Source organism: Tamandua tetradactyla, chromosome 1, assembly GCF_023851605.1.
Source record: "Tamandua tetradactyla isolate mTamTet1 chromosome 1, mTamTet1.pri, whole genome shotgun sequence".
NCBI classification, from domain to species: Eukaryota; Metazoa; Chordata; class Mammalia; order Pilosa; family Myrmecophagidae; genus Tamandua; species Tamandua tetradactyla.
Window position 1 is genome coordinate 36,728,953 of NC_135327.1, and position 12,973 is coordinate 36,741,925.

Consider the following 12,973-nt stretch of genomic DNA (forward strand, 5'->3'; position numbering starts at 1 on the left):
TGTGGTCCCAGTTCAAAAAAGGCTTGGGCAAGTTGAACTGTACCCAGTTCACACTGGAAGGAAAGTACATCAAAATACTGACAGTAGATTTGAGTGGGATTGTAGGTAGCTTTTTTTTCTCTTTCTATTCTTCTGTATTTCTAAAGGTGTAACATTGAATCTACAGTTCTTATAAAGTTCATATAAGAAACAGTAGGGAAAATTACTTTTAAAATTAATTCTAGTCTTAATCTTATTACCTTCCTAATTCTTCAGCTGGGCGTTTTATTAACATTATCATTTACTAGAATTTGTTTTCATTTCATGGATATGTTAATACACCAAAAGTTAACATCTTTGAACCTTGTTTAAAATGTGACTTCACTTAAGAGTTGTCTGAATGGGCATTTCAAAGTCCTTTTGTTTTGGTCTGCATCAGTAGGTTCTTCTGAAGTGACCTTTCTTGTAAAGTGACAGTCTTTTGACAAAACAGTGCCATGATTTTGTTTTCTTTGTAATCCCTCACCTGAATGGCATCCTTACTTGAAGGTTCAGATTGCTGATCCTGTATCAGCTCCTGCTCTAGCCGCTGCAAACAAAGCCACACCCATGATTCCCAACTTATGCATGATTTGTGTTTGCTTTCCACTAACTACGTACCCACCCTCCACCCCAAAATTGTACCTCATTTGCATTTTAATAACAGCCTAGAAGACAATTTGACTTGAACCCTCTTTGACTGAATGGATTTTTCATTGTTTTTTTTAAATGCCTTCCCTTCAGAGGCTATCAACTGCTTAAATGCAGCCATCGACATTTACACAGACATGGTAAGATGTTGCCTTGCTTTAGCTGGCTGTGGGGTGGAGTCCTTGAGATGGCTTATTTCTCTGTTTTTTGTTTTTTTCCCATTCATTCCCAGAGTGATTGGCTTCCAAATAAGTAAAAAAGGTGAATGACTCTCCTTTGTTGCCCCTCCCCCAGGGAAGGTTTACAATTGCTGCCAAACACCACATCACTATTGCAGAGATATATGAGACTGAACTTGTAGACATCGAGAAGGTAAGCAGTTGATGCGCTTTCTCATGAACTTCATGTGTGCCTGCTAGATCAGTGGACTTGAGGAGCTGTCTCCTTTTCGAGCAGAGTGAGGAGTGCAGTGTAACCATGGATGACTGTACATGGAGGTCTCAGGGCGCCTGTCAGTTTAAGGTGTTTCCCTAAAGTAAGGTGTTTTATTCTCCTGAAGTGTCTAAGACATGGCTGTTGGTTAAGATCTCCAAACCCCACCACTTGTTTCCATTTCTGCTGTTTCATGTCAAAACACTGAGATTATCAGAAGAATCTTGACCTCTGTAATTAAGATCTCTGAGGTCCTGAGGAGGAAGCTTAGGTATTATGGGCATGCGCAAGCTTCTTCAGGCTCTGACCTGGCAGAGGAGGGTAGGTGATGTTGATTTGGGCACTTGTGTGTGTGTTTTCCACGAATCTGGCTTTCTGAGCAATGTCTTATGGTAACAGAAAAGAGACAACTTATTGACTACCTGCTGTTTCCCAGGCTTTATATTTAGTGGAAGTCCATGAATTTTACAACACTAAGGCCCTTTGTAGGTGTGGGAACAAGGGCTTAGAAAGCTTAAGTTGCCTGGGATCACTCAGATTAGAACCAGTGGGCAGACTCCAAAGCTGGCCTCAGCACTTGGGCTTTTCTCCTCTTTCACCCTGTCTCCTTAAAGAAGGATTACCAGCTGGGTGGCATGTATATTTTTATACCCCAGCATCTGTTTCAACTCAGATTTAAGACAAATGTTCATATACAACTGCCTTCCCAAATACTGTGAATGGTAATAGGTGTGAATCAGAAAGAGAAACAGTTGTGGAGCTGTCCGATAATTATTGTCAGATTATGAATTCTAAGTGCACTCAGGAGGGGTGAAAATGTCATCTTGTTGAAATGGGTCATATTCCCTGTGTCTCCATTAGAATGGAACATAGTTGACTGCTCTTTCCTTTCCTTATCTCTCTCTTCCCTTGGAGCCTGGGACACTGTGCCCTCCTGATTTTCCTGCCTCTTTTTTTTTTTTTTCCTGCACTCCCTCCTGTTTCCTTTGCTGTTTCTTCTGGTATGGGGACACCCTGGGGTCCTTGACTCTTCTCTTGCTCTACTCACTCAGTGTCACAGCTGTAAATATCATCTGTATGACTTACACATTTAGCTATAGCTCAGAGCGCTCTCTGAACTCCAGATTCCAATATCCACCTGCCTGTGAGCCTCTCCACTTGTAGCCACTGGCCATTTCAGACACAACCCAAGACTGAACTTCCATCTACCTTTCTACTTGTGTTCTCCTTCAAGACTTGTGCATTTTTACCTTCTCTTTATCCGTATCCAAACTGACAGCAGTTTTATGGACTCTGTCCTCAAAAGTGCCCAGCTTGTCCCCTCAGTCATACTTGATTGCTGCAGTAGCCTCTGAACCAGTAGCCTCCGTGCTTCTACTGTCCACGCACAAAAGCAGCAGAGCATCTGGAGTGATCATTGTAAACAATAAATCAGGTTCTCTTTCTCCATTGCTTATAACCTTACATCGGTTCCCTACTTTACTCAGAGGAGCAGCCAGAGCCTTGCAGGTGGCTGTCAAGTCCTCATTGATCTATCCCTGCCCTCTCCCTCTGGCCTCTCCTCTTACTCTTCTTACCTTTTGTACCCCACTTCAGCTGCCCTGGTCTCTTTGCTGCCTGTCACACTTGCTTAGATGAGCTGCTGCTTACCAGGCTCTTCCCCAGATGATCATGTGGCTAACTCTCCACATCTGTAGGTTAGCTTCTCCATGTTCTTCCAGTCTTGCTCTGTTACCACATTTTTCATGAGATCTACCATGATCACTTAGTTGAAATGACCACCTCACTCCGTGAGAACATCTACTCAGATGTTTATTCTTTGGGCACTGCATCTGTCACCTTCACCATGCTCTCTGATGTGCTTGTCATTCCTGCTGTTTATTTCCTCTCCTCTGCTAGATGGGAGTCCCATAACACCAGGGAATACAACTCCTGATTTATCCAAGAGCCTAGAACTCTGGGTTATAATAGGCTCTTGATGGATGTTTGTTGATTGAACAAACAATGTCCCTGTCTCTGCTCTCACAGTGTACCTGCCAGTCTTGGTCCTCAGAAGCATCTCTTGGTACTGAAGTTAGACTGACATTAACATTCACTCCTCTGACTTCATAGTTGGCCACCACCTTTTGGTTGTTTTTGTTATAATTGTCATGTCTGGTCTTCTTGATTAAATTAGGGGTCCTGTTCTGTGGCAGTGTGTATGTCAGCTTTCTCTTAGGATCCTGGGGAAAGATGGGGAAGCCTCAGAACCAGGTAAACAATTCCTTGGTACATAATTGATGGCAGTTGGGAAGGAGCAGAAACTGGTATGACTGGAATATTTATGTGCTTAGGGTTTCTGGATGCGTACAGCATCTTTATTTAGAATAGATGAAACTCAGGGGAAAAGCAGCTGTGAACAGTCTTTGCCAGCTGAGGCCTTGGGTCAACTTCTGTTTCCCTGTGTGGTCAGAAGAGCACTCTGATATCAGAGGCCTTAGACCCGTGCTGGTACTGCTGCTAGGGAATGATGATGTCGGCTGTGCCCCTTCACTGAGAATGGAGGAGTTGTTGGTAATTAAAATGGGTGGGAAGGGAATAAAATAATCTACGGCATACTCTTTTTTTCCCTTTTTGTTAAAGGAAAAACAGTGCCAAAACCATTTCTGCCAATCCTAAAGAACACCTAGGGTGTTACATAAAATTCCACAAAGTTTCCATGTACTAGGGTAACTTTCCAGAAACCTACACTCTCCAGATGGGTCCCTAGACCAGTTAAGTCTTGAAATGCCAAGAGGCCATCCTCTCTAGAGCATCAACTAGTTCCATCCCCCTATCCCATATTAGTGACAGTCCTTTCCAACAAGAAAAAGTTAGAATGGGCCTAGCCCAAATACCGATAAAGAGTGGGAGAAGATAGAATTTAACAAATGAGTGTGATTGCTAAATCATTTTATTGTTATTTCTTTTAGTCTCCATATCTTAGAGGAGCTAGAAGTAAAAACCTAAAATTGTGAAATCGTAACCCATACCAAACTCCGAAATCTGTTCTATAACTAATTGTTGTGACGTACTTTGAAATTTATTGCTTCTTTGCATATATGTTATTTTTCACAAAAAAGAAAAAGAAAATCATTGTGATGATAAATGCACACTATATGATGATATTGTGAACCACTGATTGAACACTTTGGATTATTACAAGGCATGTGAATTTAGAATATGTATCAATAAAAAGTAAATAATAATTAAAAAAAACATGATTTGGCATGGCAGCTTCTGAAATCCCCATTGCTTCATTATGTACCCACTATTCTGTGAACTGGCTGGTAAATACTGTCTCTCATCATCATGCAGGGTCCTTTTAAGGGCAGTTCTTAAGAATATTCTGAGCACATACACATACAGAGTTAACATGCAATGTTCCCTGATGTTTGGGTTCCTGTGTTGTTTAGAAACATCATCTTCTCTTCCCTGATTAAACTCACTGGGTGGGTTATGTTTAGTTGTGTGTGAAGTTTAAGTTTGAAAAATCGATCACACCAAGATACCTGGTATCTGGTTTGTTACAAATTAGTTTCTTCCCTTTTAATATGAAGCAGTATCTATTCTCTGATTTACTCACAGATTTTAGCTAATGGACAATGAAGCATGGAGTTCCATAAATTTAGAGATTGCTTCTTTTACCTTGTGAAGTAAGATATGGAATCAAATCCTAAATGGGTTCTCTTTATATGCTTTTTCAGTGATCCAGAGGAACTCTGACTTGTTTCTGTTTTCACCTACTGGAGAACATCACTTAATACTATCTTGTTAATGAAGTAGAATGGGTGCGTGTAGGAGGTTCACAGTTATGGCCTGTCTAGGAGTGTTTATTCTAAAAGAAATGATCTCATTATGAGGCTATTTCACCTGCAAAGCAGACTTTTAAGCTTGAACTCTGAAACACAAACCTAAAGTCTAATCATTCAAACACAGTAAAGTGTTTCTTTTACATAAAACTGTCCAAGGTGCTTTAGGGGTGCTCTACAGTCCAGGGACAGCTTACTGGGAGCTCTGCTACCTTTGGCCTGTGTCTTTTGCAGGGCCTTTGTTCTCCTAGGCTCCCCATTGCCACCTGCAAGGAAGGGGAGGCCCTCTGCCAGTTCTATGTGCCATTAAAACCACCTAAGTGATTCTCTGGCCTTGTTCCATTGTCATTTTATTTGTAGTTTTCTTGTCCATGCCGCTCTCTTAACTCAGTGGTGGCTGCCTTTAAACCATTGAAATATGGTGGGCTTGGCTGGAGAGGCAACATCTTTAATTTGATTTTCACATAGTGATAGTTCCCTTTTGGGGTTCCCTAATGAGGAAGTGTTATTTAAGGCCGAGGTCTGCAAACCCACCACCTGTTTCTGTATGCCCACAAGCTAAAATGGTTTTTACTCTTTTTCGTCATTGGGAGGAAAGCAAAAGAATAATATTTTGAAACGCATCAAACTCATATGAAATTCAAATTTCATTGTCCATAAATACAGTTTTATTGAAACATAACCATGCTCCTTCATGTATTATCTATCTATGGCTACTTTTGTACTGCTTTTGTCAGGCCCTTTGCAGAAGTTTCTTGACCCCAGTTTAAAGCATTGTTCAGACCTGTCTTTTGCCGTTTGGGGTAGAGGTTTTTCTGTTCCTGTAAGGTCCTTACCTCTGGACTTTGTCTGTTTCCTTTCACCTTTGCCTAGAAACCAGCTAGTTCTTCCCAGAGTTCATCTTTCTCCTAAAACCTTACTGAAAATAGGCAGGACTTCCAGGAAGATGGCTGAATAAAGTAGCTCGAGATTAGACCTGCTCCACAGAAAAGTTAAAGGAGTCACAGGAGGGCAACTGAGATGGCAATTTGGGAGTGCGACTGACCTGGGAGAGCCTTCTGCACCACATCAGGCAGCCCTAGGTGCAGAGGCCGAGAAACTGAGGCAGAAAGCTGGAGCCTCGCACAGACGTGCAGAGCCTGTGGGAGTGCACTGACAGGAGCTGCAGGATAGGAAGAAAGCCGGCCCGCGTACCTTGGGCATACTACCCTCACCAGTGCAGCCCCGTGACCGGCAACTCACCCCACATCCCACGTACCTGAGCCCTGTTACCTGCTCCCATTCCCTGTGCTCCAGGCACCCCCACCCCATCAGCCCCCAGGGCATGTACCTGCCCCACACCCTCACCCCAAGTGCAGCCCAACCCACCCCTCCTGATCACTGCCTCCCCCTCCCTGTCCCTGCAGGCTGGCAACAGCGCATAAAAGCTGTAGGCACAAATCTCCATACCCAGGCTACCCCTGGCCCCCTGCCCATAGTGTCACACAACCTCACACCACACCACCCCCACCCCCACCCCTGAGCTCTGCACATCAATTTATGACACTACTAGACCCACACATGCACACAGGCCCCCAATCATATCACTTAGCTGTGTGAACCTCATTTACTGCAGTCCTAGAAATGCACATGTGCACAGCCCTCAGCCACACTTCCCATCAAGCATGTGAGCCACATCTGCCCACAATCCATGAAGTCAGGACACCGACCTGCTGCCACAGCTTTACGTATGCACACAAAGGGCGCTGCACCTTAGACCAGCGCACACCAGGGTTACACCTCCCAGACTGGTGCGCCTACACAGCTACCTCCTCCCTGGCCTCTGGGCAACCACATTCACAAGCATCAGCATAACATTCCCAGCCTGTACCTATACCTGCCCTGAAACGAATCACCACACTGAGTGCCCTATCCCGTACCCTGCTCCCTGCTGTACCACCATCCTGCAAACAGAAGGCCTTAGGCTACTGAAAGAAATCAGCTCCCAAAGTAAAACAATCAAGATATTTACCTGCCATGAAGACAGCAGAAGATCACTATGCATATCACAATGCAGACAGATATACCCCAGCCTAATGACCAAATTAAAACACCAGAGGAGACACAGACATTGGAACAACTAATCAAAGATATTCATAGAACTCTCTTTAATAAAATAAATGGGACAGCAAGTGACATAAAGGAGGTCAAGAAGACAGTAGAAGAGCAAAAAGAGGAATTTGAAAGAATAAATAGAAAAATAGCAGATATAACAGAGATTAAAGACTCTGTTGACCAATAAAAAACCTACTAGAGGCACACAACACCAAATTTGAAGAGGCGGAAGAAAAAATAAGTGATATAGAGGGCAGGATAACTGACTTCGAAGACTCAAAACACCAAATGTCAAAAAAGATGGAAGAATTTAATTGGATCTCAGGGAAATAATAGACAAAACAAAGTACATAAATATAAGAATCATTGGTGTCACAGAAGGAGAAGAGAGGATTAAAGGGCTAGGAAGAGTAATTGAGGATATAATGGGGGAAAACTTCCCAACCCTCATGAAGGACATGAATATACAAGTCAAAGAAGCCCAAAGAACTCCAAACAGAATAAATCCAAATAGTCCTTCTCCAAGATGCATACTAATCAGTCTTTCAGAAGCAGAAAATCCTGAAAGTGGCAGGAGAAAAAAATCTACATACAAAGGAAACCAAATGAAACTGAGTTCTTAGCAACCTGGAGGCAAGAAGGCAGTGGTATGATATATTCAAGATCCTGAAAAACAAAGATTTCCAGCCAAGAATTCTGTACCCAGCCAAATTGTCCTTCAGAACTGAAGGAGAGATTAAAGTTTTCACAGACAAAGAAGTCCTGAAAGAATTTCTCAACAAGAGACCAGCCCTACAAGAAATACTACAAGGCGTTCTGCCGATTGAAAAAAAAAAAGACCTTCAGGTAGACCTTGCTACCTATCATAGCCTGCCAGCCACCAACCAGGACCATTCCAGCCAATCCTAAAGAACACCTAGGACAATTTATAAGGGTTCCAGACACTAGAGTAACTTTCCAGAAACCTACAACCTCCTGATGGGTCCCTGGTCCAGATAATTCCTGAAACGTAGCTCAGCCTCTCCAGAACATCAGATAGTTCCATCTCCCTACCCCATATCAGTGACAGACCCTTCCAATATCAAAAACTTAGAATTCCTTAATGAATGAATATGAATGTTGAATCATTAAATTGCTATCTCTTTTAGTCTCCAGTATTTTAGAGCAGCAAAAAATAAACACCTAAAATTGTGAAATTGTAACCCAGGTCAAACTCTGAAATATGTTCTACAACTAATTGTGGTACTGTGCTTTGAAATTTATAGCTTTTTTGTATATATGTTATTTTTCACAAAAAAAGAAGGAAAAAAAGAGTCAATTGTGATGATAAAAATGTATTTAAGCCTTCTAGCATCCTACATTCTGGATTAGCGAGAAGGGAAAATATGAGAGCATCGTATGGTAGCCCATGACAAAACAAAGAGTGCTTTGAAAGCTATTGCTTTTTTATTTCTTTGCTTTATATATATGTTGTACTGTACAATAAAAAGAAGATACAGATTGGCAGAATGGATTAAGAAACATAATCCAGCTATATGCTACTTAAAAGAGACTCATCTTAGACACAAGGATACAGTTAGGTTGAAAGTGCAAGGATGGAAGAAGATTTTCCATACAAGTTGTAACTAGAAGAAAGCAGGAGTAGCTACACTAATATCAGACAAAATAGACTTCAAATGTAAAGACATTATAAGAGACAAAGGACACTATATACTAATTAAAGAGTCAATTCACCAAGAATATATAACAGTCATAAATGTTTATACTCCCAATCAAGGAGCTCCAAAGTACAAGAAATAGACATTAGAAAAACTAGAGGGGACCATAGATGTTTCAACAATAATAGTAGGAGACTTCATTACACCACTCTTCTCTATAGATAGAACAACCAGACAGAAGCTCAACAAGGAAGTAGAGTAGTTAAATAACTTGATAAATGAATTATACCTAACAGACATATATAGGTCATTGTACCCTAGAGTTCAAGGATACACATTCTTCTCTAGTGCTCATGGAACATTCTCCAGGATAGAGCATATGCTGGGACACAAAACAGGTCTTTATAAATATAAAAACATTGAAATTATTCAAAGCACTTTCTCTGATCACAGTGGGATGAAGCTGCATCTCAATAAACACCAAAGAATGAGAACATTCACAAATATGTGGAGATTAAATAACACACTCTTAATCAACTAGTGGATCAAAGAAGAAATTCCTAGAGAAATCAGTAACTCTCTGGAGATGAATGAAAATAAGAATACAACTTATGAGAACTTACGGGATGTGGCAAAGGCTGTGCTGAGAGGGAAATTTATTGCCCTAAATGCCTCTATTAAAAAATAAGAAAGAGCAAAAATTGAGGACTTAACAGCACACCTGGAAGAACTTGAGAAAGAACAGTAAACGAACCCCAAAGCAAACAGAAGAAGAGAAATAACAAAAATTAAAGCAGAAATGAATGGGAGAACAATAGGAAGAATCATTAAAACTAAAATTTGGTACATTGAAAAATCAGTAAAATTGATGGGCCACTAGCAAGACTGACAAAAAGAGAGAAAGGATGCAAAGTAACAAAATCAGAAATGAGAAGGGGTGTGTTACCACAGACTCTGAAGAAGTAAAAGAAAACATAAGAGGACACTATGAGCAACCATACACCAACAAACAACTTAGATGAAATGGACAAATTCCTGGAGACACAAAGAAGCTACGCTGACTTGGGAAGAAATAGAAGATCTCAGCAAACCTATGACAAGTAAAGAGATTCAATCAGTCCTCAGATGTCTTCCTACAAAGAAAAGCCCAGGGCCAGATGGCTTCACAGGGGAATTTAATCAAACATTCCAAAAAGAACTAACACCAATCCTGCACAAAATTCCAAAAATTGAGGGAAAAGTAACCTACCAAACTCATTTTATGAAGCTAATATCATTTTAATAACAAAACTGGGTAAAGATGTTACAAGAAAGGAAGACAACTATACACTATGACCAAGTGGGGTTTATACCAGGAATGCAAGGATGGTTCAATGCAAGAAAATCAATTAATGTGATACAGCATATTATTAAATCGAAAGGGGAAATCACATGATCATCTTGATTGATGCTGAAAAAGTATTCAACAAAATTCAGCATCCTTTTCTGATAAAGCACTCCAAAAGATAGGAACCAAAGGTAACTACCTCAATATGATAAAGGGAATATATGAAAAACTGATAGCCAACATTGTACTCAATGGCAAGAAACTGAAAGCTTTTCTGCTAAGATCAGGAAGAAGGCAAAGATGCCCACTCTCACCACTATTATTCCCATTGTGCTAGAAGTTCTAGCTAGAGCAATCAAGCAGGACAAAGAGATAAAAGGCCTCAAACTTAGAAAGAAAGAAGTAAAGCTCTCATTATTTGCAGATGACATGATACTATACTTGGAAGATCCTGAGAAATCTACCGCAAAGTTACTGACGCTAATAAACAAATTCAGCAAGGTGGCGGGATATAAAATTAGTGTTTAAAAATCAGTAACATTTCTATACACAAGTAATGACCTAGGTAAGGAGTCAGTTAAGGAAAAGATTCCATTCAAAGTAGCAACTAAAAGAATCAAGTACTTAGGAATGAACTTAACTAAGGATGTAAAGGACTTGTACACAGAAAACTACATCACATTGCTAAAAGAAATGAAGGGAGATCTAAATAGGTGGAAAGGAAGGATGGATAGGAAGGCTATATGTAGTTAAGATGTCAGTTCTTCCCAAATTGATCTACAGATTCAACACAGTACCAACCAAAATTTCAACCACCTAGTTTGAAGGTTTGGGAAAGCTAATTACCAAATTCATCTGGAAGGGAAAGAGACCCAAATAGCTAAAAGCATCCTAAAAATGAAGAACAAAGTGGAAGGATTAACAATCCCTGACTTTAAAACCTATTATAAAGCCACACTGGTCAAAACAGCATGGTACTGGCACAAAGATAGAAGCATTGACCAATGGAATCAAATTGAGAGTGCAGAAATAGACCACCAAATCTATGGTCAACTGATTTTTGACAAGGCCCCCAAATCCTCTGAACTGGGACAGAATAGTCTTTTCCGTAATTAGGCATGAAAGAACTGGATATCAATAACCAAAAGAAGGACCCATACCTTATACCCTACAGAAAAATTCACTCAAAGTGGATCAAGCACCTAAATATAAGAACTATCACCATAAAACTTCTAGAAGAAAATGTAGGGAAACATCTTTAAGACCTAATAATAGACAGTAGCTTCCTAAACTTTACACCCAAAACACAAGAACAAAAGAAAAAAATAAATAAATGGAAACTCCTCAAAATCAAATGATTCTGCACCTCAAAAGACTCTGTTAAAAAGGTGAAGTGCGGCAGTCCGAGCTAATCCCTCCCCCCTTCCCGGGCCGGCTGAGAGTATCGGAGAAGCAAGTTTCCCAAGCCGAGGCAGGCGGCGCCCTTCTTCTGCGGGCGGCTTCGAGTCTCGGCTTTGAGACCGCGGCTACGAATCTCAGATCAGAGGGCTATCCAAAGTCTGGGCTGGCTAGACTGACTGCGAGACTCGGCTGCGGTGAGACCCCCAAGCGGCGCGTGATTTCCCGATCAGCGGCAGCTGCGGTGGTCCGAGCTACTCCCTCCCTCCTTTCCGGGCCGGCTGAGAGTATTGGAGAAGCAAGTTTCCCAAGCCGAGGCAGGCGGCACCCCTCTTTTGCGGGCAGCTTCGAGTCTCTGCTTCGAGTCCGCGGATACGAGTCTCGGATAGGAGGGCTATCCAAGCAGCGGTAGCCCCCCCCACGGGAGGCTTCCTGGTCCGGTGGGGAATCCCCCAGGCCCGCTGCGGCCCGCAACCAGCCACAGGGTCCCCTCAAGGCGCGGCAGCTGACGCCCCCACCACGCACGGCCCCTGAACCAACGGAGAGAATTGGATCCGAAATCCCCAGGCCACGGAGATCGGTGACTGGGGGAGACCCATTCCAAACACTTGAGACAAACGTGTGCCACGTGTGCCACATACTGGGCAAGATAAGAAAAACAGATCCCAGAGATTTCACAGAAAAATATTACAAACTTGCTGGGTCCAACACCAAGAGGAATCTGAATAAATGCCCAGACGCCAGCAGCAGAAGACAACTGTCCACGCTCAAAAGATTGAGAATATGGCTCAGTCAAAGGAACAAACCAATAGCTCAAATGAGACACAAGAGCTGAGACAACTAATGCTGAATATACGAACAGAAATGGAAAACCTCTTCAAAAATGAAATCGATAAATTGAGGGAGGACATGAAGAGGACATGGGCTGAACATAAAGAAGAAATAGAAAAACTGAAAAAACAAATCGCAGAACTTATGGAAGTGAAGGATAAAGTAGCAAACATAGAAAAAATAATGGATAGCTACAATGATAGATTTAAAGAGACAGAAGATAGAATTAGTGAATTGGAGGATGGAACATCTGAATTCCAAAAAGAAACAGAAACTATAGGGAAAAGAATGGAAAAATTTGAACAGGGTATCAGGGAACTCAAGGACAATATGAACCGCACAAATATACGTGTTGTGGGTGTCCCAGAAGGAGAAGAGAAGGGAAAAGGAGGAGAAAAACTAATGGAAGAAATTATCACTGAAAATTTCCCAACTCTTATGAAAGACCTAAAATTACAGATCCAAGAAGTGCAGCGCACCCCAAAGAAAATAGACCCAAATAGGCGTTCTCCAAGACACTTACTAGTTAGAATGTCAGAGGTCAAAGAGAAAGAGAAGATCTTGAAAGCAGCAAGAGAAAAACAATCCATTACATACAAGGGAAACCCAATAAGACTTTGTGTAGATTTCTCAGCAGAAACCATGGAAGCTAGAAGACAGTGGGATGATATATTTAAAATACTAAAAGAGAAAAACTGCCAACCAAGACTCCTATATCCAGCAAAATTATCCTT

The 12,973-nt window shown here is 41.5% G+C and overlaps 1 protein-coding gene across 1 annotated transcript in view; it reads left to right on the plus strand.

Annotated features, from left to right (window-relative positions):
• The window catches only part of NAPB (NSF attachment protein beta), a 60,386-nt gene that overhangs the window by 26,352 nt on the left and 21,061 nt on the right, over window positions 1-12,973 (plus strand). Inside the window, exons 4-5 of the mRNA XM_077114518.1 lie at window positions 763-809; window positions 964-1,041. Of these exons, the coding sequence (XP_076970633.1) occupies window positions 763-809; window positions 964-1,041 (125 nt within the window). The remainder of the gene's footprint in view (window positions 1-762; window positions 810-963; window positions 1,042-12,973) is intronic.